The sequence below is a fragment of the Ursus arctos genome, unplaced genomic scaffold (genome assembly GCF_023065955.2).
Source record: "Ursus arctos isolate Adak ecotype North America unplaced genomic scaffold, UrsArc2.0 scaffold_5, whole genome shotgun sequence".
In the NCBI taxonomy this organism is placed as follows: domain Eukaryota; kingdom Metazoa; phylum Chordata; class Mammalia; order Carnivora; family Ursidae; genus Ursus; species Ursus arctos.
In genome coordinates this window covers 13,723,188-13,747,287 of record NW_026623067.1, presented here as the reverse complement: position 1 = coordinate 13,747,287, position 24,100 = coordinate 13,723,188, and the positions used below count along the sequence as shown (strand labels likewise).

Below are 24,100 nucleotides of genomic sequence, written 5' to 3'. Positions count from 1 at the left end.
AGTCGCATGCTGTCCCAGCTGAGCCAGCCAGGTGTCCCTAGGTTTTTTTCTTTACATTTTATTAATTTCTATCTTTTTCTTTTAAAAACTGTGTTGACATTTTCATTTTTCACAGGCTTACAATTATTTTGAGTTTCAAATGGCTGTGCTCTCCCCCTGGAGATTCTTTTTTTTTTTTAAAGATTTTATTTATTTATTCGACAGAGATAGAGACAGCCAGCGAGAGAGGGAACACAAGCAGAGGGAGTGGGAGAGGAAGAAGCAGGCTCATAGCGGAGGAGCCTGATGTGGGGCTCAATACCATAACGCCGGGATCATGCCCTGAGCCGAAGGCAGATGCTTAACCGCTGTGCCACCCAGGCGCCCCCCCCCCCCCGGAGATTCTGATATAATGTTCTTGGGGTACAGCTTGGGCACTGGGATTTGCAAAAGCTTTCCAAGTGATTCTAATGTGCAGACTAGGCAAATAAATATCCCTTGCAAGGTGAAACATAGAGACCAATGCAAGAAAACAGAAAAAAAAAAAAAAAAGCAATGTCTAGGGAAGATATACAGAGGAAAAAATCTTCAACTGGAAGTATACAAGGATAGCAGTCTGACGAAGTGAGAAGATCAACAATTTATCTCCAGAAAACGGTGATAAAATTGGAGAAAAAGGAAATTGACCAAAAGCAAAGGAGGAACTGAGAAGCGTTTATCCATGAAAAACCACTGAACTCGGGGTGAGGACAGTCTGTGGCATTCTTGCCCAGAGCTGCTCACATTCCCCCAGCCTGGTCAGCAGGGCAGCCGACCACGACTGGGCAGGCTGTACCACCCAACAGCTCCACAGACAGAGGGGGCTCACTGCATTTGGAACAAACCACAGCGAGTTGCTCTTACACACCCACTAGAATGGCTACAACAAAAAAGACAGACAAGAGCAGGTGTTGGTGATGCTGTGAAGAATCGAAACGCTCCGACCTGGGACTGTGAAATAGAACAACTACTTTGGAAAACGACCGGGCAATTTCTTCTAAAACTAAACATAAATTTACCACATAAGCCAGTGGTTCTACTCCTACGTTGTACCCAAGAGAAATAGAAATGTTTGTATAAAAACTCATATACTGATGTTCATAGCCCTGAATTGGAAACAATCTGAAGGTCCATTGGCTGTTCAGTGGATAGACAAATTGTGGCATATCCATGCAATGGAATATTATTCAGCAATGAATGGGAATGAATTCCTGATACATGTTGCTTCCTGAATGAACTGCAGGAACATTAGGCTATATGAAAGAAGTCAGATTCCAAAGACTACATATTTTATGAGTTCACTTATTATTTTTATTCCTTTTATTTTTTGAATTTAAGCTCAATTAGCCAACATAGAGCACATCATTAGTTTCAGATGTAGTGTTCAATAATTTGTCAGTTGCCTATAACACCCAGCGCTCATCACATCACGTGTGCTCCTGAATGCCTATCACTCAGTTACCCCATCCCCCCCCAATATGTTTCCATTATGTGATTTCTCTAGAAAAGGGAGATCATTAGAGGGAGAAAGCCATTCGGTGGTTGCCTGGGGTTGGCTGGGAATTGACTGCAAAGAGGTGCTAAGGCCGTTGGTGGCTGACATATCCTAAATTTGGATTGTGGTAATGGCTGTAGAATTTTATACATTTACTAAAAATCATTGAATCATTTACTGACAATGGGCAAACTTTATGGTATGTTCATTATACGTCAATCAAGTTAAAAAAAAAACCTACGTGAGGGTAGAATACAGAGATTTTTTTTGATGTGCAAGATTTCAACAACACCTCACTCCACAGTCTGGGGAAGCAACAGGAAGACGAAACTACCAATTGTGGTAGTAAACCAAGAAAAATGGAAGATGGCAGGTTATTTTTTTTTTAAGATTTTATTTATGTATTTATTTGAGAGAGAAAGCACAAGAAGGGGGAGGATCAGAGGGAGAAGCAGACGGCCCGCTAAGGGGGGAGCCCGATTCAGGACTCAATCCTGGGACTCCGGGATCATGCCCTGAGCTGAAGGCAGATGCTTAACCGACTGAGCCACCCAGGTGCCCCAAGATGTCAGGTTATTAAGAGAACATTAGGGGCGCCTGGGTGGCGCAGTCATTAAGCGTCTGCCTTCGGCTCAGGGTGTGATCCCGGCATTCTGGGATCGAGCCCCACATCAGGCTCCTCTGCTGGGAGCCTGCTTCTTCCTCTCCTACTCCCCCTGCTTGTGTTCCCGCTCTCGCTGGCTGTCTCTCTCTGTCAAATAAATAGATAAAATCTTTAAAAAAAAAATAAGAGAACGTTAAAAGATATGACTGTACAAAGAGTCTGTAGCAGTTTTATACCATACAGCCCAAAATTGGAAACAACCCAGATAACTCTTCCTTGGTGAATGAATAGATAAACTGGCATGCTCATACAACGGATACTACTCAGCAAGTAAAAGGAACAAATTCACGATAAATGTTACTGTATAAATGAGGATCTTGGAACAATTTGTTGACTGAAAGAAGCCAGCCACCAAACATTATATACTATATGGTTCTATTTATATGAAGCTCTAGAAAAGAAAAATCCCTAGTAACAGAAATCAAGTCAGCTTTTGCCTGAGGCTGGTGGTAGGGATGGGCTGGGAATCTCTAGGAGGGAACGGTAGTATAATAAAAATGGGTCTTTGTTCTGGGTTCCTGGTGCACAGCTCCTGAAATGCTTGGAATTTCCGGAGCGATAGGAGTGTCTTCTTTCTTTTTTTAAAAGATTTTACTTATTTATTTTGAGAGAGGGAGAGAGAGAGTGCAGGGGGAGGGGCAGAGGCAGAGGGAGAGCGAGAATCTCAAGCACACGCCACACTGAACGTGGAGCCTGACTCAGGGCTTGATCTTAGGACCCTGAGATCAGGACCTGAGCTGAAATCAAGAATCAGACGCTTAACCATCTGTGGACCCAAGCGCCCTAGGAGGGTCTGTTGTTATTCATAAGAAGCCCCTTTCAGCCACCCCTGAGTTTATGCTAATATGGTGATTATGAGTGGGCCTCTAGATAGCCACAGGTTGGAGGCTGGTTACTGCCTGAGAAAGAACTGAATAGGAATGTAGGGCGCCCCTTCTGGCTGAGTGCCCCCTTTCTCTTTCAAGCAAGGGAAGGTGGGGATCAGCAAGGGTGAGGGAGGCCTTGCAGATAGGATAGAGGGGCAGATTAAGTTATAAGAAGCAATTGGATAGGAAGGGCGGATGGGTCAACAATTTTGTTTACGGTGAGTTTTAAACATTTTATTTTTTAAAACTAAATACAAAAGCGGGCATCTATGTGATTTTAAGTAAGCTCTGCACCAAACATGGGGCTTGAACTCAAAAGCCCGAGATCAAGAGTCATATGCTCTACCAACTGAGCCATCGGGCGCCCCCATTTAGGTGATTCTTTATTGAAAAAATAACATACACATGTTATTAAAAAGCCTCCTTTCCACTTTTCGCTTGCGGAACCACATACTGCACAGCAGGTACCTGAAGCTTAAGTCAGAAAATGAACAAATCCACAGGTGTGGTTATGGCACAATCAACAAGGAGCCAAGTGCCCCGACAGATAACACTTGGATTTCTCCATCTCTTGGTAAATACGGCATTATCCTCGTGGAGATCTGATTCATGAGAGCTTCACAGTTGGAAAACACTTCAGAGAAGCAAACGACCTCCTGGGGCCCTTCAAAAGATCACCTCCATGCGTGGAAAGAAGAAAAGGACCACTCATTTTGTAGAGGGGGGAGACTTGGCAACAGGGAAGACCAGTTCAGCAGGCTTATTAGAAGGATGAACTGCGGTCTCTACAGTGATTATTTTTGTAATCTGGTCAGTTAATCAACAGTGACTGCTTTTAAATTGGGGGAAAAATATTCCTTGGGGTTTGTCCTTTGCTTCCTTCTTTGCTTTTTGTTTGTGTGTGTGTGTGTTTTTTTTAAGATTTTCTTTTTTTTTTAAGATTTTATTTATTTATTTGACAGAGAGACAGCCAGCGAGAGAGGGAACACAAGCAGGGGAGTGGGAGAGGAAGAAGCAGGCTTCCAGCGGAGAAGCCTGATGCGGGGCTTGATCCCAGGACTCCGGGATCACGCCCTGAGCTGAACCAAACGCTTAATGACTGAGCCACCCAGGTGCCCCAAATTTTATTTATTTCTTTGAGACAGAGAGAAAACAAGCAAGAGAAGTGGCAGAGGGAGAGGCAGAAGCAGGGAGCCCTACTTGGGGCCCCATCCCAGGGTCCTGGGATCATGACCTTAACTGACTGAGCCACCCAGGTATGCCTTGCTTTCTCCTTTGAAGAACATTATGCTTTAGCCAAAAAATCCCCAGCAGGACTCTTAGCAGGATCTCCAGTCCTGTTCTGTCTTGAGACCAGACGGGAGCCTCAGGATCAGCCAAGCTTGAATTCCCTCTTTTTGGGGGGTTATTCCGTTCACCTCTAGTCACCCAGGCTCACACTCCCGTGTTGGCTTTGATTCCTCTTTCCCTAGACTCCTGAGTCCAATGGGCCATTCTTCAGTGTCAACATTTAATGCTTTTGTTTCTATACAAGCTGCCATTCCCTGACCCTGCTCTTAAATCAACTCCAAGGAGTGGCTTCCTAATTGGCCTCACAGTCTCTCTGTCTTTCAGACCTCCCTGGAATAATACTAAAATAATCTAAAATAAAAATCTAAAATCTAAACCATCTCCCTGCAGACTCCTTGGCTCGGCCTTCAAGGCCTGCCCCTAACCCAATCCTGGAGCTAACTTCCCATCACTTTCTTAGACACCTTTCTCCAGCCAAAACACTCTTTCTTAGACACCTTTCTCCAGCCAAAACACTCTTTCTTAGACACCTTTCTCCAGCCAAAACACTCTTTCTTAGACACCTTTCTCCAGCCAAACACTCTTTGACACCTTTCTCCAGCCAAAGAAATAAATAAAATCTTTAAAAACACTCCAGCCTAAACACACTCTACCCATTTTCCTGTCTTTGCATATGATGTTCCCTCACGTAAGGAAACCTTCAACTCTCCTCCAACTCTCCAACTATAGAAATGCTGCATATTCTACCAGGTCTTAGCTCTTTCCCTGTCCATTCTAGATGAAAGCAGTTCCTCCCAACTCAAAGCTCCATTACCTTCTCTCTCTCTCTTTTAAATTATTTTTTAAAAATATTTATTTATTTATTTGAGAGAGAGTGAGAGCAAGAGAGATCACAGAGGGAGAGGGAGAAAGAAGCAGGCTCTCTGCTGAGCAGGGAGCCCGATGTGGGGCTCGATTCCAGGACCCTGTGATGAGGACCTGAGCCGAAGGCAGGCGCTGGTCTCACTGAACCACTCATGTGCCCCTTCATTACCTTCTCTTGACGATTTATTTATTTATAATTGACAGAGAGAGCACAAGCAGTGGGAGGGGTGGAGGGAGAAGCGACTCCCGGCTGAGCAGGGAGCCTGATGTGGCTCTCGATCCCAGGACCCTGGGATCCTGACCTGAGCGAAAGGCAGACACTTAACGGACTGAGCCACCCAGGAGCTCCTTCTCTTTACCTTTTAGCACCTTTACTGGAGTAGCTCTTTTGCTCACATACAGTTCCTATAACTACATTTTAAGCTCATTGTTTGGAACATGTGGCATTCGGAATATCAGAAGTAAAATTCTCTTACATAGATTTGGGGGTTGAAGGACTGGAGAATACTAAACTCAGACAAACACCGAACTCTGACTCCTCTTTTCTCCTTCCAAGTGGCAGGAGGGAATAATGCTGGTTCCTTGGATAGGCGACACACCTGCTGATTCTAGTTTTTTCCATCCTAAGATTGAGCCTTTGGGTCTCCAAACAAGCGGTCCTTTATAGGATCTATAAAGGTCTAGAAAAACCATAGACCATCTCCATTTTCTGAGGTTCTCAGCATATTAAAACTGAAGATGTGTTAAAGGGGGTTACAAAAATTGTGATGTGTCTGAAATCTTCCCATCCTTTCCTCTCCACCCAGCCGTCAGTCTGTCTCCGTGCCCTTACGTTTCATCTTATTTAAGGAAACATCGCAAACTGAAAATGGAAATAACCTTGGGTTATAGTATTCTGGACTCTGCTGGGTAAGGAGGCGGCAGGCTGCTGCGCCCAGAGAGATGACTCTGCAGGAACGGTGGCGCCTGGTTACACAGCGCTGTGCAGTCAACGCCAGGCCGGGCCGGGGAGCCCGCGCCGGGTTCCATCCCGGCCCCGCACATGCCGCCTCCGGGAACTGGCCCTTCCCCATGGCCCAGCGGATCTCCCACCCCTTCTCCCGGCTGCCATTTGTCCCCCAAGCAAAGGGAACGGGATACCCATCCCGGAGGCCAGGTCCAGGCACCGGCAGCGTAGGCACCCAAGAGGTGGGGATGAAACGCCGGGCAGCGGGCCCACTAAGGCACCAGGGCAACCGGGCGCCAGAACGCCTGCCCGGCCAGCCCCGCCCCAGGGCGCGCGCGCCCGAGGTTCCCGATTCCGCTGCGGCCCGCCCCCTTCCCTCCCGCCCAACCAACAGCCACTTCCTGCCTCTCTCCCAGCCAGTCCCCACACTCCACGAAGAATAGCCCTAGGGGGCGTATGGGAAGGTGCATAGAGCGATGGCCGCAGCGGCCAACCAAATCCCGGAGCTTGCGCGTGGGGGCGGGACTTGGCGCCGGCCCTGGCTACTCAGGAGCGAGGGGCGGACACAGGGCCGGGCTTCGCGCGGTGGGGCTCGCTCGCGCGGCAGCAGCGGTAGCCGAGGCCTCTTGGTTCTGCGGCACGTGACGGTCGGGCCGCCTCTGCCGCTGTCTCCACTGCAGCGCGGGGCCAGGTGTGCGGGCGGGTGGAGGCGCGGGCACCGCCGGCGGTCCCCGTAAAACTCGAGGTGAGACAGGAGGCCCTTGCGTGTCCTCGGGCCTGTGAGGACCTCGGGGGGCCTGGGTGCGCGGCGCGGCGGCCGAAGGGCCGGGCGTGGCCGGGGCCGAGGGGGTCGGGCTGGGTTTGAGGGCCCAGGCCCCAGCAGACGCGCCAGTCGTGAGGGACGAGGCCCGAGCCCGGGTAGCTTGGTGTGGGGAGCCAGGCCCAGGCCGCGCCGCCGGGGTCGGGAGGCGTGGCAGGTGCCCTAGAGCCTCCCTTGACCTCTGGGTAGCTAACTTCTTCCTATGGCTTTGCTTCTAGTGCTTTCTGAGGCTTTTTACTGGCTACCTGGGAAGCCGCGAGGTGGGTCGGAGTAAACAGGGAAAGGTCTGGAGTGGGATCGGGCCTAGTCGGCCCTCCTAGCAGTGGAAAGAGGTGGTATCAGACCGAGAGGGAATGTCTGGGATTAGCATTACAGGTTCAATACTGGAAAATAAAACCGCAGAGCGAAGAATGAACTCTAGCACCCCCAAGAGTGTGGAGAATGTGCTAGAACACGCCTTGGCTGAAAAACTTCAGTCTTAACATTTAGACCTATTTGGGGGTGGGGAGTAATCCATGCGGAGATGCAGTGGACATTATTAAAAGCAGGAAAGTACCCAAAAGCTCACAGAGGGCATGGCATTTTATGGTGGAGGAAACGGAGACCCAGAGCTATGAAGTGACTGGTCCAAGGTCATGCCATTAATTTTATGGTCACGATTGGGATTATAGTTGAGGGCAGGGCAGTTTTGGTGTAGGGGTTAAGGTTAAGGCCCCGGTTCAAGCCCTTTATGGACCATTTGTTGTTGTGTGAATTTAGGCAGTTTACTTACCTTTTGTGTCCTAGTTCTCCCCAAATAATGAGCATAATCATACCTGATGGAGTTGTTAGAATTAAATTGGGTGTACAATAAGATAGGGAAGTGTGACACATATTAACTGTTGGGTAATTAATGATTGCAATGTTATTATAATCCAAATGCTGTTGGTCCCCTACACTCACGTCCTGCGCTTTGAATTAAGTCCTGTTTCCCAGTATCTGAAGACACATTTACTTATTTATTTTTAATTCAAATTTTAGTTAACATACAGTGCAATATTGGTTTCTGGCTGAAGCTACATTTACAGTAATGGGAGGGAGAGCTGGTCTAGTGGGTCAGCTGCTGGGCATGGCACACGTGAATGCTGGTTGAGGGAAGTTAAACTGAGCTGAATATTAAAAGCTTGCGAGGACAAAGGTGAGCCACGGTTAAGTCTCTTTACCTCTAATTTAGGAAACGGAACGTTTTGTTTAATTTTTTAATGAACAGACTTTTGTTGTTTTTAAGAGAAGAATTGCGTTGAGTTTTGAAATCATTCTGTATGTGAGCTTTTCCCGCATTGTTTGAGGGTCATGTATAGAATCCCTGCTATGTTGTGCACTTGCCGTAATTATACTTAGAGCAGACTTGGAACAGAGGTAAAGCACTGCGTGGGAGTTCTTTGCACCAGCCAGGGTACACAAGCCAACAGGCCTGGTAACTGGATCATGAGAAGGCTGGAGTGAACTGTGTGTATTGGAGTGAATGAGTCGCACAACGACAGATTTTCTGACCTATCTGAAAATGGGTGTTAGCCTCCCGCTCCACCTATCTTAACTGGACAGACAATTCATCTAACACATTATCTTCCAAGAACCACGAGAGGTAAACGTTTGGGCAGAAGCTGTTGCAGCCGTTTTGGCAATCGTGCTGTTGCATCCTTTCATGAGAGTTCACTTTGCCCTGCGAGATAGCTTCAGGGACAAAGTGACAGTTGGTAAGCAGAATGCAGAGTCTTGAATTGCAGGCCCAGCATGGTAAGTAACTACCTTATGAACCACCTTGGTTTCCCCATCTTTAAAATGGAAATGGGAAGTCTCCTGGCGGCCTCAGCATTCGGGGGCTACTGGGAGGGACAAATAAGGTGGTGAACAGGGAACTACCGTGAATAGTGTGCTGCACTGTGCAGACAGAAGAGGCAGCCCATGACAACTCCTAGGAAAAATAAAAGCGCCCGAACATAGTTGTAACCTATATAACTTGCTGTAGAACTTCATCAGGAAAGTGCTGCTGGTTGGTCGCTTTTTTAACTGCAACAGATGTGCTTTTAAATTAAGTTTAACTGTGAGCTATGAAACCTATTTGGAGAGTTTTGTTTTTTTAATTTAGAGGCTCTAGAGCAATGTTTTGAGTATTCACATGGTAAACCTACTTAGGTTATAGCAAAAAAGAAAGTGCTATGGAAAAACCGGTGGTGTTCCAGTCAATGAAAACAAAATTCAAAACTGTATACAAGGTAGTGTAGATATATTTTTAAATGGATGAGCATTCACAATGAAGGTCATGTTTTATGTAGTTCCTCCCCCCCCTTAAATGCTTTTACTTTTTGTCTAGATGCTTGTGTAATGCAGTCAGAAGGTATAAAAAGTAAAGTGGTTCATCTCTGACTGGAATCAAATCCCTTTTAACTGGTTTGTTTCCAGTCTAAAACTTAGAATTTCTTACTTGCCTTAAAACTTCGAGTTTTAGAACCATTAAAACTTACATGGAATCACTGGGCAACGCCTAGTAATAGTAGAAATCACTGCTAGTGTTGGCATATATCCTGTAAGCCAGGCACGTGCATTATAACGACCCGAAGAAGTATATAGTGGTGGTAATCTCATTTAAGAGATGAAGGAACTGAGGCCCTGAAGTTAGTAGTTCACTCAGTTTACCAAGTTACTGGATAGTCCAGGAGAGATTGTGACTTCTGGGTTCCTGCTCATAAACACTGCTACATGTCTAACTGTGACCTCGGACGGTTTCTGTAATTTCTCTTAGCTTTAGTTTTCTCCTGTGTCAGCTGAGGGTGATCATACCTCCTGGGGTTCTTGTGAGGATTAAATTAGACAACCTAAGTACCCTATAAGACCAACATTTTGAGAAGGGTATATTAATAGATGAGTGGATAACCTGCATGAAAGAAAGACTGCCTCTTTTCTTATTACATGCTGCCTTTAAAAAAAAATAATAACTTTTTTTTTTTTTGTACAACCAAGAACATTAGCTAGGTCATTTCTCTGTTCCTCTTTCTAATCTCTCATGGATTGAAGGAATTATTTAAAATAGCTTAACTTCTTTTAAGAGACAAGTCCCACAAAGAAAAGCCCAGAACCAAATGGCTTTACTGGTTAAATCTACCAAATACTTAACCAAGAATTAACATCAGTCATTCACAGACTCTTCCAAAAATAGAAGAGATTACCCTTCCCACTCATTCTTTGAGACCAATATTACTCTGATACCAAACCAGAGACTTCACAAGAAAACTGTAGACCTCTATCTTTTACGAAAATAGATGCAACAGCCCTCAAAATGCTAGCAAATGGAATCCAGCAACATATAAAAAGGACTATAATACCATGACCAGGATATATCCCAGGAATACAAGGTTAGTTCAACATACAGTAATGAATATAACACACTACATTAATAAAGGACAAAAACCACATCTCAGTAGACAAAAAAGCATTTGACAAAATGCAGCTCCCTTTCATGATAAAAATATTCAACAAACGGAATAGAAAGAGCTTCCTCAACCTGATGAAGAGACAAATAATCCCTTCCTGGGGTTTTCTTCTTCTTCTTTTTTTTTTTTTTTTAAAGATTTTATTTATTTATTTGACAGAGATAGAGACAGCCAGCTAGAGAGGGAACACAAGCAGGGGGAGTGGGAGAGGAAGAGCAGGCTCCCAGCAGAGGAGCCCGATGTGGGGCTCGATCCCATAACGCCGGGACCACGCCCTGAGCCGAAGGCAGGCGCCTAACTGCTGTGCCACCCAGGCGCCCCCTGGGGTTTTCTTCTGTTCCTCTTTCTAATTTCAGATGGATTGCAGGAATTAGGGTTGAAATTTCCTAATTTCTTTTAAGAAACAAAGTCCCACCAATAAAAACCCAGAACCAAATGGCTTCATTGGTGAATTCAGAAACCTAGGGAAGAATTAATACCAACCCTTCCACAAACTCTTCTGAGAAATAGAAGAGAGAGAATACGTCTCAACCCATTTCGTAAGGTCAATATTCTGTAAATGCCAAAACCAGATAAAGACTTCACAAGAAAAGAAAACCAGAGACCAAAATATATATGTATTTTTTTTTAACGTAAGCTCTGTGCCCATCATGGAGCTTGAACTCATGACCCCGTGATGAAGAGTTACATGCTCTACTGACTGAGCCAGTCAGGTGCCCCAGACCAATATTTCTTACGAAAAAAATACTTAACTTAAAAAGATAAAATATAAAAATTTAAATTTAATAAACTTTAAAAAAATAATTTAAGCCTCCATTTGTTTTAAGATCTTTTTTTTTTTTTTTTCTAAATAGACCCTTATTGAGAATAAAGTTTTGTGCCTTACAGGGTATACAAATTTACTATTTCTTTAGTGTGCCCATTCCTAAAGTTGATCTAAGTGGTTGTCTGGATTTGCTGAAATTCAGTGAAGAATTGTCAGTTTCTGTTAAATAAGATATGTGTTCGGGTGAAGTCTCATGTACGTTATTAAATGTATGTAGTAAAATAATTGGGATTGTCTTTTTTCAGAATGTGCTGAGAACAGAATAACAACCAAAAATAAATTGAATTTTGGAGAATTCATGAACGGAAATAATCAATGACAAAGGAAAAATCACAGATAAACATGGACATTTCTATATGCAAATGTTAAAATTGTAGAGACACCATTGCAAGGAAGAGTTAAGAAACCATACAGTATGATTGGAAGAAAGCAAGTTTTTCTGGCTATGCAAAATTATTCAGCTTTGCTGAAAAAGGTTGGAGGAGGAGGCAGGCATATTAGACCTATGGGTCTAGTGTGAGAATTTTTTTTTAAAAGATTTTATTTATTTATTTGACAGCAAGCATAAGCCTGGGGAGTGGCAGGCAGAGAGAGAAGCAGGCTCCCCGCTGAGCAAGGAGCCCGACGCGGGACTCGATCCCAGGGTCCCTGGGATTGGGACCTGAGCCGCAGGCAGACACTTAACCAACTGAGCCACCGAGGAATCCCTAGTGTGAGAATTGAAGGTGTATTCACTATGGTTGTACTAAGTGTATGTCAAAGAACAAACTATTTGCTATAAAGTACTGGACTCTGGTAGACTTTGTATTATCTTTTTCTATTTTCATAGCAGGCCTTTCTGCCAGTAGTACTATTACCCACATCTGTAAAATAGGGAAAGAAGACTCTTGGGAGCCCAGAGAGGAGCAGGGGAGTCTGGAGCCCAGGCTTCTCTGACCTGACAAGTTATACCATCCATGTGCACTGTACTGCCGTGGGTTATCAGGAATTACTTTTCTGAATCATCAGTTTTAAGATAGGAAATTTCTGTCTTTAGAAGTCAAAATGAATTCACTCTCTTAAAAGTTGAAGAGTGGACTGCAGTATTAAAAGTGAGTAGATCAGGTGCTCTTGAAGACTCCTGTCCCTGAGATTGAGCGAGCTGGACTTTTTGCTCTGTCCTTGGGAGATTGGGAAGCAAGCGAGAAATCTTGTATATTACAAGTGTATAGTATAAATGTGCATGTGTTTCATTCCTCTTTTCTTGGCTTTACATATGTTTGTCCATCTGAACCCAGAGGGTGGAGATATTATGGCCTGGATATAGATAGATAATTACATTTGATGACCAAAAACATAAACCCTTATAAACTGGAAGGAAAAGAGAAAGACTTGACCTCTTCAAGTTCAATTTCTAATACAGCTCACATATCTGACTTCCTTATAATTTTGTGCTTTACAGAGGCAGGTCAGTTTAAAGCTGATTTCTGGACAACTTTTCTTAAGTGGAAAGTGCCATATTTGTTGATCCAGTATATGTCATTTTAAAAAGCATTTAATTTTGAACTAATTATAGACCTGTAAAAATTTGCAAAAATTGTAGAGCAGTCCCTGGTACCCATCACCCAGCTTCCCCCAATGGTAGCATTTTTTTTTTTTTAAGTCGGCTCCATGCCCAGCATGGAGCCCAATGCTGGGCTTGAACTCACGACCCTAAGATCAAGACCTGAGCCAAGATCCAGAGTCAGACACCCAACTGACTGAGCCACCCAGGTGTCCACCCAGTGGTAGCGTCTTACATAACTATAGTACGATCTCGAATCCAGGAAACTGACATTGGTACAATCTACAGACGTTTTTCATAATTTCCCAGGATTTACATGCGCTTGTGTGTGTGTCTGTATATAGTTCTATGCAATTTTATGTTGGGAATTCATTTTTGAAATTGTTACTTTTTTGGCATTGTTTTTGTAGAAAGAGAATACTAGCATGAGTCTTAAGTGGTACTAAAAAACCTGTGTATATTTTGCAAGTTGGATAAAGAAAAGATAGGTTATAATATTATGAGTTTATTTTGATATTGACCCCAAAACCCCCCAAAATTGATTTGTAGAACTAATACTACAGTACATTCATAAACTCTGAAAACACAGGCAAGTGTGCATAATGTCATCAAGGTCACTTTTAATCGATAAAACATTTTTATGTTTCCAGGGTTTTTTTTTAATCCCCTTGGCCCTTATGTTTCCAGACTTTATGGACACCATATTATAGATTGAGTTCCTGAAGGTCAGAGACCAACTTTTTTTTTTCATATTTGATATCTACTTGGCACTCATGGAATTGGATGCCATCAACAAACATTGGTCTAGCGTTTCACTCTAGCCAGGGTTTCTTTTTTTTTTTTTTTTTTTTTTTAAGATTTTATTTATTTATTTGACAGAGAGAGAGAGACAGCCAGCGAGAGAGGGAACACAAGCAGGGGGAGTGGGAGAGGAAGAAGCAGGCCCCAGCGGGGCAGGGAGCCGGATATGGGGCTCCCTCCCAGGACCCTGAGATCGTGCCCTGAGCAGAAGGCAGACGCTTAACGACTGAGCCACGCCCCCTAGCCAGGGTTTCTGATGGGCACCAGATGCATTTTCTTTCTCTTTTTTCTTTTCTTTTATGTTAAAGGTTTTATTTATTTATTTGACAGAGTGGGAGTGGGAACTCAAGCAGGGGGAGTGGGAAAGGGAAAAGCAGGTTTCCTGCCGAGCAGGGAGCCCGATTTGGGGCCCGATCCCAGGACCCCCAGATCATGACCCAAGCCAAAGGCAGACGCCTAACAACTGAGCCACCCAGGCGCCCCTGCATTTTCTCTTTTAACCCCTTTGTAATACATAATTCCCATTCTAAGCCTGTGACTGCCAGAAAACACTCTTGAACTCTGCCACCCAGCTTTTATCAGAAGTCTAGTTGATAGATTGGTGAGGATTTGAAGGATATGCAGTTGTCGATTTCTGTAGAACCTAGATATTGTAGGTTTAATTTTTTACTTTATTTTTTAAAGATTTATTTATTTGAAAGAGAGCACATGCTCTTGTGAGCATGGAGAGGGAGAGAATCTCAAGTAGACTCCTGCTGAATGGGGAGCCTGAATCGGGGCTCGATCTCACCCTGAGATCAGAATCCCAGACGGAATCAAGAGTCAGATGCCTATCAGGAGTCAGGTGCTTAACCAACTGAGCCACCCAGGCATCCCATAGGTTTTGTTTTTAGATTGAGTTCTAGATCAACAGAAATCAGAACTTGGACCATACGGTGTTGGCCCCTATAGTGTTGGTTTTACTGACTTAGTCTTTGCTTACATTAAAGGATATCATAAGGCAGGGCTGCACAAAACTCACGTTTGTATATAACTCAAGGGTATGTTTGAGACAAGTTGTCCACGTCAGTAGATTCAAAATTTTAAAGAAGATTTTGATGTTTGAGCTTTTGTTTTTTGGTTGCTGGCTGTCCTGGAGGTCCATGCCTGTAGTGATTATCATTTGACCAAGGTAGGCAGTTAAGCGGCCCACTGTGAGACTCCTGTAGCACCGAGTAGGTAGTCACTGGTTATGCATCCACCCAGCATTTGCATGCTGGCTCAGAGGGGCTTTGCTGTAGAGTTTCAGGTAAGAGTCCTGCAGTGATGAAAATGAGAGACAGGGAGAGATGGCCCCTGAAAGAAACCAGAAAATGAAGTGCTCCAAGAATATAATGGCTTAAAGTCGGGGGTGGGGGACCGGACTACTGTACTGGCGTGCAGGGATGCGGGAAACCTTGCCCTGGAGGAGCTAATACATCTTAGCATGAACTGTGAAATAGAAGAGAATTTTAGCACATGTGGTCAACGTTTCTTTATCACAGGAAAATGTTTCTTGGTTTAAAGGTAATTTCTTTATTCACTTTTACTCCTGAACCTTCCAAATCTAGGAACCGCTTGCTCTGTGGCTTTGGGGAAGTTGAGTGGGGGGGAGGGGGAGTGTGCTGTGTGTTTTCTAAAAGCATTCTTGCTTTGTTGTTGAACTCCTTGTTATGTATTTCCTATCAAAAATCATAAAATCAGGAAAGCAAAGTGACAGTAGAAGTTTGCTTTCTACTTAGGATTCTGTGCGCGTAAAGACAAATGAAGACTTTAAAAGGGAGAAAAAGACCTTCTGAAATCCTCCCAGGTGTTAAAATATGTGAAAAATCACTTTATGTCTTTCAGACAGAAGCATTTGTAGAATTACCAAGTAGGGTGCACTGCACTGGGATGCAGGAACCTTGGCTTCTGGTCCTGATTCTGCCAATAACTGTGATTTTTGGCAAGTTGGTCTCTGGACCTCAGTCTTGTCAAAAAGGAGAACTAGACTAGATTCCTGTGGTATATTTCAGCCCCAGGATTTTCTTGAAGGGGTGGGAGATCACCTTTTGAGGCATAATCGTGGAACATCCCTTTTTTTTTTTTTTTAATTAATTTTTGGAACAGTTTTAGATGTACAGAAAAATTATGAAGATAGCACAAAGGATTCCCATATGATACACACCCAGTTTCCCCTACTATTAACAACTTAAATGAGCGTAGTACATTTATTACAATTAATGAACCAATATTGATATATATATATTAACTAAAGTTATCTTTAATTCAGATTTCCTTTGTTTTTACCCACTGTTCTTTTTCTGTTCCAGGATACGTTGCATTTAGTCCTATTTCCTTAGGCTCCCCTTGGCTAGAACCATTCTTTAGACTTTCCTTAGTTTTTGATGACTGTGACATTTTTGAAGACTACTGGTTTAGGATGTTTTGTAGAATGTCCTTCTATTGGGATTTTGTTTGGTGTTTTTCTCATGATTAGACCAGGGATATGGATTTTTGGGAGGAAGACCGCAGAGGATAAAGTCCTTTTTTCATCACGCTGTGTCAAGGGTACATACTATCAACATGACCTCTTACTGTTGGTGTTGACCTTGGTCCCCTGGGTGAGATGGTTTTTGCCAGGTGTCTCCAGTGTGAAGTTCCTCTCTCTCCTCCTTCCCGTACTGTGCTCTTTGGGAGGACGTCACCTTGTGCAGCCGCCCACACGGAAGGAGTGGGGAATTAGGCTCTCCTTCCTTGAAGGAGGAGGAGCTGCAGAGGTTAGTTAGAATGTTTCTGCATTGGAAATTTGTGTCTCCTCCCCCATTTATTTCTTTACTCATATATTTGTGTCAGTATAGATCCGTGGACATTTATTTTATACTTTGGGGTATTATCCAGTACCACTTATTTTGTTGCTCACACTGTTCCGCTTTGGCCACTGGGCACTCTTTCTTGTGTTCCTTTGACATACGCCTCACCCCCGTATCATTATGGGTGTTTTATTTTTGTTTTCTTTTTTGAACACTTCTTTTTTGGCCCTGCATGATGTTTCAGGCTCATCTCGTGTATTTCCTGCCCCGGTTCTAGAGTTGTCCATTTCTCCAAGGGGCCCTGTTTCTTTTAATGGGAGGTGGTATTAAAAATCAAGATCTTGGGGCCTCTGGGTGGCTCAGTCGCTTAAGCATCTGTGGGTCCTGGGATCGAGCCCCACATCAGGTTCTCTGCTCAGCGGGGAATCTGCTTCTCCTTCTCCCTCTGCCTGCACTTCCCCCCTACTGGTGCTTTCTCTCTCTGTCAAATAAATAAAGTCTTCAAAAAGAAGTCAAGATCTTGGTACTAGGTATATTTATTGCTACTGGGGTGTAATTTCTTCTAGGCCCTCACAGGTGACACAGCAAGGAAACACGTGCATACTAATAGGCATATATGTGCATATCTATAAATACTACTGTGTGTAACCCTCTGTAAATTAGCCACAACATGGGTTTGCACTGATACCTCTTTCCAGCTCGCTCCCATTGCCATAGGGGCTATTCCAGCCTCTTTCCCATGCTTGTCTGTCCGTTCCCTCACCCAGTAGTGAAAAAGTGGCTCCCACCACCCATATACTCACTTGTTTAGCTCCAGTGTGTGCAGACAGCAGTATCAGGATTGTTAACCTGCACACCCATGGGAAATAACTTACCAGCTAGAAAAGTGCTTTCGCACAGTCTAGCTTACAGATTCCACTTGTTTCTGAAGTTACATAGGTCAGCATCTTTTCCCTCCACCCCTTCCAGTGAAGTGGTTTAGTATATCTGTCACAGATTGTTTGTCACATCCTGCGTGCTGTCCTTGGGTCACTCGACCTCCTAAATGATTTTCTAAAAATTTTCATCCATTAAGATGCACTCTCTGTGCTGTGAAGTTTCATGGGTTATGTTATCCATAATTGTAGCATCTTACAGAGTAGTCTCACTGGCTCCATTATCCCCCCCGTGCTGATGTATATTCATCTTGACCACCTCCCCCCAAACCTCTGGTAACCCCTGATCTGTTTACCGTATCTGTAGTTTTGCTTTTTTCAGAATGTCCTATAATTGGAGTTATACAACATATCGCCCTCTCGGACTGGCTTCTTTCACTTAGCAATCTGCATTTAAAATTCATCCAAGTGTTTTTATGGCTTGAGAACTCATTTCTTTGAGTTGCTGAATAATATTGCATTGCACTTTGTTTATTCATCCAGCTATTATTGAAGGATATTTTAGATCTTCCAAGTTTGGGGTGGTTATGGATAAAGCTGCTAGAAATACTGGTGTGCAGGTTTTTGTGCGTCTGTAAGCTTTCAGATCAGTTGGGCAAGTACCTGGGAACGTGATTGCTGAATACATGGTAAGACTCCGTTTATTTTGTAAGAAATTGCCACACTGTCTTCCAGAGGGGGTATGCCGCTTTGCATTTTCACCAGCAATGAAGGAGAGCTCCTGTTGCTTCACACCCTTGCCAGTGTTTGGCTCTTGGCCATTCTAATATGTGCATGGTGGTATCTTGTTTTAATTTGCAATTAGCTAATGGCAAATGATATTGAGCATCTTTTCATAATGGTTATTTTCCATCTCAATATCTTTGGTGAGGTATCTGTTCAGAATTTTTTGCACATTTTGTAACTAGGTGGTTTTCTTATTGGTGAATGTGAGTTCCTTGTACATTTTGGAAACTAGTCTGTTATCAAATATGTATTTTCCAAGTCTTTTTCTCCTCAACTGATTTGTCTTTTAATTCTCTTAAGTCTTTCGCAGAATTGAAGTTTTTAATTTTAGTAAAATCCAGGTTAGCAATTTTTCTTTCCATATATCTTGCTTTCGATGTTGTACGTAAAAATTCGTCAAACCCAAGATCACCTAAATTTTCTCCTGTGTTTTCTTCTAGAAAGCACAGTAGTGCAACATCCTATGTAAATACCCATCCAGTCAGTGCTACCTTTTGGATTCCATTTGATGTAGGGGGACTGAAAGAAGATGGGGGGATTCTGTGTCTTGGTAATGTTTTATTTTCATTAACAAAGCAGAGAATTAAGGTCACCTTAAAACATATTGTTGAATTGTTTGTAAGTATGGACAAATCTCTAACAAAACTTGGAACATTTAAGCTGACTTACTAGTGGTTCTTAGAACTAGAATAGACCTATTGGCTGTAGCATTTTTGGGGGAGTATTGGCAAAGTACTGGTGTTAACGCAGCGTATGGAAAGCTGGCAGTGGGTAAGGCTCTCGTAAGTGTGTGTAAGAGCTCTGAGAGGCGTGGTTTGGCGATACTCATTCCTCACAGGTTCCTCAACCTGCTGGATAATGTGAAAGGAACAGATGAACGCCTGCGCACTTCTCTCACCTAAAACACCAAGTTCTGCACCTCACAGTATGGAGGAAATGGCAGTGGGAGAGAAGTGCATTTTCTGAAGCTTGCTAGAGACTTCCTCTGTTGTTCCTGATAGGACAGGTAGCCAGCCTTCTGTTCTCTGAAAACGGTTTTCCTTTCAGTTGGGACCATTCTGCCTCCCCTGCCTTCTTTCCCCCTCTTCCTTGGTCCACAGCCTGGGCTCGCTGTTCTGCAGTTGGTCTGCCCTCACTAACGCTATCTGAACCTCCCCGCTCCAGATCACTCCTCCTAAAGGCGCTTCCTGCCTGGTCTTCCTGTCCTCTGTTCTGTTCTACTTTCTCAGTGTGCAAACTACACAGTAGCATTCTGTCTCGTGTAACGGAAATACAGGGTTTGAATTCCTTGAGTCTCACTTATTAGTTATTTTGATTTCATTGTCTCGATTCCTAATAGGTAAAATAAAATGAGAGTAATACCTCATGGAAGGTTTACATGAACAGTGTACATGAAAGTGCTTCATAAACTGGAAAACAGAGCACAGATGAATTCTTCATAAACCCTAAGCAGTGGTTCTCAAAGGGTGGTTCCTGGAAGGGCGTTCTGGGATCGAGCCCCACATCAGGCTCCTCTGCTGGGAGCCTGCTTCTTCCTCTCCCAATCCCCCTGCTTGTGTTCCCTCTCTGTCAAATAAATAAAAATAAAATCTTAAAAAAAAAAAGAAAGAAAGGTGAAAATCCAGGCCTGGACTGAATCAGAAACTCGGACTGAGCCCCAGGAGTCTGTTTCAGCAAGGCCGCTGCGAGATGCCGAAAGCCGTTTCAGTTTGGGAAACAGCTCTACGTCGTACTTAAAAACCGGAGGAGAACTGTTTTAGTCTGCCCGGGCTGCCACATAGAATACCACGGCAGGGGCTTAAGCAATAGGGAATTATTTTCTCTCAATTCTGGAGGCTGGAAGTCCAAGATCAGGGTGTGGTTGGGATTGGTTTCTGGTGAGGACGTTTGTCCTGCTCGCAGAGAGCTGCCATCTGGCTGTGTCCTCACATGGACTCTCCTCTGTGTATGAACACTCCTGGTGTCTTATGCGGGCACCAGTCCACTGGATTAGGGCCCTACCTACCCTATGACCTCTTAACCTGAAGTGCTGTCTTGAAGGTCTTGTGTCTAGATACAGCCACATTGGGAGTTAGGGCTTCAACATGCAAATTTTGGCAAGGGAATACAATTCAGTCCATAGCAGCAATCTGTCAACACATTAAAACTTACTGAGAAAAAAAAATCAGTCCTACCTTTACTAAAGGTAAGTAGGTAGCCCACCAGACCATCTCCCGAATCAGCTTTTTTCCTTCACACAGCGGTGTTCCAGCACCAGTACTTAGTCCTAAGTAATCCATTGATTTTGTACTTTCAGTTACTACTAGTCTTAGCACATTTTATTTATTTTTTAAAAAGTTTTAGCTGTATATTCTTTGAGCTGTGTTTGGGGCTAATTTGATTTTGTAGCTTATACCTGGGAATCTAATCACTATTTATAGCATTGTTTCTTTTTTTCTTTCTTTTTTTTTTTTTTTTTAGATTTTATTTTTTTAGGGACACCTGGGTGGGTCAGTCAGTTAAGCCTCCGACTCTTGATTTTGGCTCAGGTCATGATCTCAGGGTCTTGAGATGGAGCCCCGCGTGGGGCTCCATGTTTAGTGTGGAGTCTGCTTGAGATGCTCTCTCTCCCTCTCCCCCTCCCCCCTGCTTGTGTGCACTGTCTCTCAAAATAAATAAAATCTTTAAAAAGAAAAAAGCCTGCGCACCAGTGGGGTGGAGGGGCAGAGGGGAGGGACAGGCAGATTTCATGCTGAGCGTGGAGGCTGAGGCTGGCCTCTATCCCAGGACCCTGAGATTATGACCTGAGCCAAAGTCAGATGCTTAACTGACTGAGCCACCCAGGTTTGTTTCTATGAGAGAGAACTTGGGAGTTGTATAAAATTGATTTAGATAAAAGGGTTGAGTCAGCCTGTTTAGTTTCAGAGAGAAAGTTGTAAATCAAACAGAATATTGCTTTGCCATTGCAGAAAACAGAGGTCTTGCCAGTGAATAAATGAGAGATTACTTGTATTTTTTAAGTATGTAGGAAACTGAAGCAGAATGTTGACATTAAGAATTTTTTTCTAAAAACTAATACCAGTCCTAGGAAAGGAAAATCATTCATAAAGTGATTTTATTTAGCACTTTTATTTTCTGCACTAAATGCTAAGTATTAGTAATCCAGTCTCTACCTTCTTTCTTTTTGTGAACACAGTCCTAAGATGCATAAAAAAAGAAATACGACTAGTGATGCATGAAAATCTAGTTCTTTGTGTTTGGTTACTCACTATAAAGGATTATAGAGTTTATAAGGAATTTGGCATTAAATTGAGCATTAGAATAAATTGATTTACATTTTTCTAGAAACTCAGTCAAAATGGCAGCATTGGTTATGAATTGGGGCCATTCAAAGTTTATCAAGGAGCTCCTTCAGTTTTCTTTCTTTTCTTCTTCTGGTTTTTTTGTTTTGTTTTGTTTTTGTTTTTTATTTTGCCTGAGAAATAAAGGTCTCCATTGTAAACAAGAGACCAAAAATATTAAGCTCAGGTTTTTTCCTTAAATCTTTTTTTGTTGAATTAAAAACACATTAAGATTTACTATCTTTTTTAAAGATTAATTTTTGTTGTTGATTTACTGTCTTAACCATTACTAAGTGCACAGTTCTGTGGCATAAAGTATATTCACATACTTGTGCAGTCATCACCTCCATCCATCTCTGGAACTCCTTTCACCTTGCAGAACTGAAACTGTACTACATACTATTGAATCGTGTTGTACCTCCATGTGACTCAGCTTTTATATCTTTCGATCGGTGGTCCTTGGAAAGAGGACCCACTACCACCCATGACAGTCTAACACAATACACAGGGCTCTTTTTTTTTTTTTTTTAAAGATTTTATTTATTTATTTGACAGAGATAGAGACAGCCAGCGAGAGAGGGAACACAAGCAGGGGGAGCGGGAGAGGAAGAAGCAGGCTCATAGCGGAGGAGCCTGATGTGGGGCTCGATCCCATAACGCCAGGATCACGCCCTGAACCGAAGGCAGGCGCTTAACCACTGTGCCACCCAGGCGCCCCAATACACAGGGCTCTTAAGTGTTTAAAAAATAAGAGATAAAAGTAGCTGGTCCTTGGTTTAATAGTTTTGTTGAGGCTTAAGACACTAATTTAAAACCATATCTAACCTTGATGATCTTTGAACAATATCTACATTAAATCTTTAACGTGAGGCTCTTTAGCTCTTCTGTTACCATGTCATTGTAAATTAATACACGAAAGAGGCTTTTGTCCATTGTCAAACTCTTTGTAAATGCAAGAAATTAGTTTGAGATTACATTCGGACACCCTGGGTCTCGGTAGCCAACGTGATATGCTATATGGGGACAATCATTTTGAGTTTCATTTTGAAATTTTCTTGAAATTCAGTCTTTTAACTAACTGATTTTAGGAAAACCCCTTCATCTCTCTGGGCTCACTTTCCTTATCTATAAAATGAAATAGTCACAATAAAGTTCTTTTAGCTCTGATTTGAAAGCCATAATTTTAAAATAAGAGAGGGGTCCGTGATCTTTACAAAATGTTTAAAAGGAAGCAAGAACATTTAGCGGATTTTACTCTCTTTTTATGTGTAGATCATGGAAGGGAAGTGGTTGCTGTGTATGTTACTGGTCTTGGGAACTGCTGCTGTTCAGGCTCATGAGGGACACGATGATGATATGATTGATATTGAGGATGACCTCGATGATGTTATTGAAGAGGTAGAAGACTCCAAATCAAAACCAGATACCAGCGCTCCTGCGTCTCCAAAGGTTGGAAGTGGTCTTTGTATCTCTTTGTTTTACCTCTTGAGACAGTCAGAGGACGAAGGTAAATTTGAATCCTTTTCCAAGGGGAGTCAAAGTCAGCTAAAATAGCAGCCTTTCTTATATGTTGCCAGTGATAAATTATATAGATTGATTCACGAGCCAGCTATACAAATTTGGGATAATTGAAAGCAGATCTTACCAAGAAGGGAATCATGCTGAAAATTGCAATGCTTGATACATTTTTATATTTAACACAGGTCACCTATAAAGCTCCAGTTCCAACGGGGGAAGTGTATTTTGCTGATTCCTTTGACAGAGGAACTCTGTCAGGGTAAGTGTTTCTCAGGGAAAAATGTCTTGGAGGCAAACATCATGTAAATAAGATGTGATAGTGGATTCCTTTTTGGATAGCATTTTGTATGGTAAAATGTCTTAAATATTTTATGTCCCCAGTGATTGTGCTCATTTAGGAGAGTTTAGAACATGTCCATTTTGGAAAAGTTTTTTAGAATATGTGGGTCTAATTTCCATTTCTCTTTCCCCCTTGACCCTATATATTGTTCTTTTGAACTGAGAAATATTTTTCTCTTGAGTCTTAAAAAAAGTGGAGGGGTTCCTGGGTGGCTCAGTCAGTTAAGCGTCTGACTCTTGGTTTTAGCTCATGTCATGATCTCGCAGTCATGGGATCGAGCCCCACATCGGGCTCCCGGCTCAGTGCATGGTCTGCTTCAGATTCTCTCTCTCCCTCCCGCTTGTGTGTGCTCACTCTCTCTCAGTAACTAAAATCTTAAAAAAAAAAAAAAAAAAGTGGAATTATTTCATGGGTTTGGTACTTTTTCTTACAGGTTTGTGAGTTGAATAGTATGTATTACAGTTTGTGCTGCAGATTTAAAAGTTAAAAGTAGTAGAGTGGTTAAGTGGCCTAAGAAGAGTTGGATAGATCCTGCTTTTGTTAGTATTTACGTTGTTTCTTTTCACAGGCCAGCTGTCATTTAAATCTTATTTTGGGGGTTTGTCTTAATTACAGGTGGATTTTATCCAAAGCCAAGAAAGATGACACTGATGATGAAATTGCCAAATATGACGGTGAGAGTTCCATTTGATTTACGTAGACTAGCAGACAGACTTCACATGTGTTTTCTATAGTGTCTCTTAAGGCTGGTTTGAAAAGAATATGTGTACATTTTAAGATTTTTCCTTGGAAGCTTTGCTGTCTTATGTGTTCATAGGATTAGATCTGTTGACTGCTTTACACCATCA

At 42.9% G+C, this 24,100-nt stretch overlaps 1 protein-coding gene across 1 annotated transcript in view; it reads left to right on the top strand.

The window, feature by feature from the left end:
• The first annotated feature begins 6,687 nt into the window (after positions 1-6,687).
• CANX (calnexin) overlaps positions 6,688-24,100 on the top strand; it is a 31,886-nt gene continuing 14,473 nt past the window's right edge. Inside the window, exons 1-4 of the mRNA XM_026507719.4 lie at positions 6,688-6,888; positions 22,667-22,843; positions 23,098-23,171; positions 23,868-23,926. Of these exons, the coding sequence (XP_026363504.1) occupies positions 22,670-22,843; positions 23,098-23,171; positions 23,868-23,926 (307 nt within the window). The 5' untranslated portion in view covers positions 6,688-6,888; positions 22,667-22,669. The remainder of the gene's footprint in view (positions 6,889-22,666; positions 22,844-23,097; positions 23,172-23,867; positions 23,927-24,100) is intronic.